The sequence below is a fragment of the Plasmopara halstedii genome (assembly GCF_900000015.1).
Source record: "Plasmopara halstedii genome assembly, contig: Scaffold_614, whole genome shotgun sequence".
NCBI classification, from domain to species: Eukaryota; Oomycota; class Peronosporomycetes; order Peronosporales; family Peronosporaceae; genus Plasmopara; species Plasmopara halstedii.
Genome location: NW_020187532.1, coordinates 3,420,206 through 3,420,761, shown reverse-complemented (window position 1 = coordinate 3,420,761; position 556 = coordinate 3,420,206). Strand labels below are relative to the sequence as shown.

Genomic DNA, 556 nt, shown 5'->3' with positions numbered 1-556 from the left:
AGAGTAGCGAACTAAGGACCTAAATATATTCACTTCGGTTTTTGCCATCTTATCAACATATCTTATCAACAGCTCCAGCTGATAAGAAACTTTCGATTCATTTTAAAGGTGAGAATGGATCCGTTTTGAAAACATTTCATCTACAAGATAGACTAATTAATATTGATAATCTATATATCACTGAAGAGAATCAATATAGTCCTGGGGCTGATATTGAATAGACATTATTCCAACATCAACAGTTGAAATCGAATGGTTAAACAATCCAAAGCACTCTCGATCTGAGATAAAGAATTTCTTTCGTTATCTAACTAAAGCAAATTACAATTTCAATGATTTTCAAGTTTATTATGATGATTGGGAAGAAAATTCATATAAAGAGCAAAGAGAAACACCTTGCTTTCTATTTGCTCTAACTCAAGCTGGTGTTGATGAAACAATCGTAAAAAGAATCTCACAAACAATGTTCAATTCAGGTGCTACTGTTGATTCATTCGCAAGTCAGCTAAGGCATTCAACCTTTACATCTCAGTGAAACAATACTATCCAAAGATTA

At 32.6% G+C, this 556-nt stretch overlaps 1 protein-coding gene across 1 annotated transcript in view; it reads right to left on the bottom strand.

Annotated features, from left to right (window-relative positions):
• Positions 1 to 224: 224 nt before the first annotated feature.
• Positions 225 to 556, bottom strand: part of PHALS_12640 (DNA polymerase sigma) — a gene marked incomplete at both ends in the record, with an annotated part of 7,296 nt that continues 6,964 nt past the window's right edge. The window contains one exon of the mRNA XM_024728232.1: positions 225 to 307. Within this exon, the coding sequence (XP_024578730.1) occupies positions 225 to 307 (83 nt within the window). The remainder of the gene's footprint in view (positions 308 to 556) is intronic.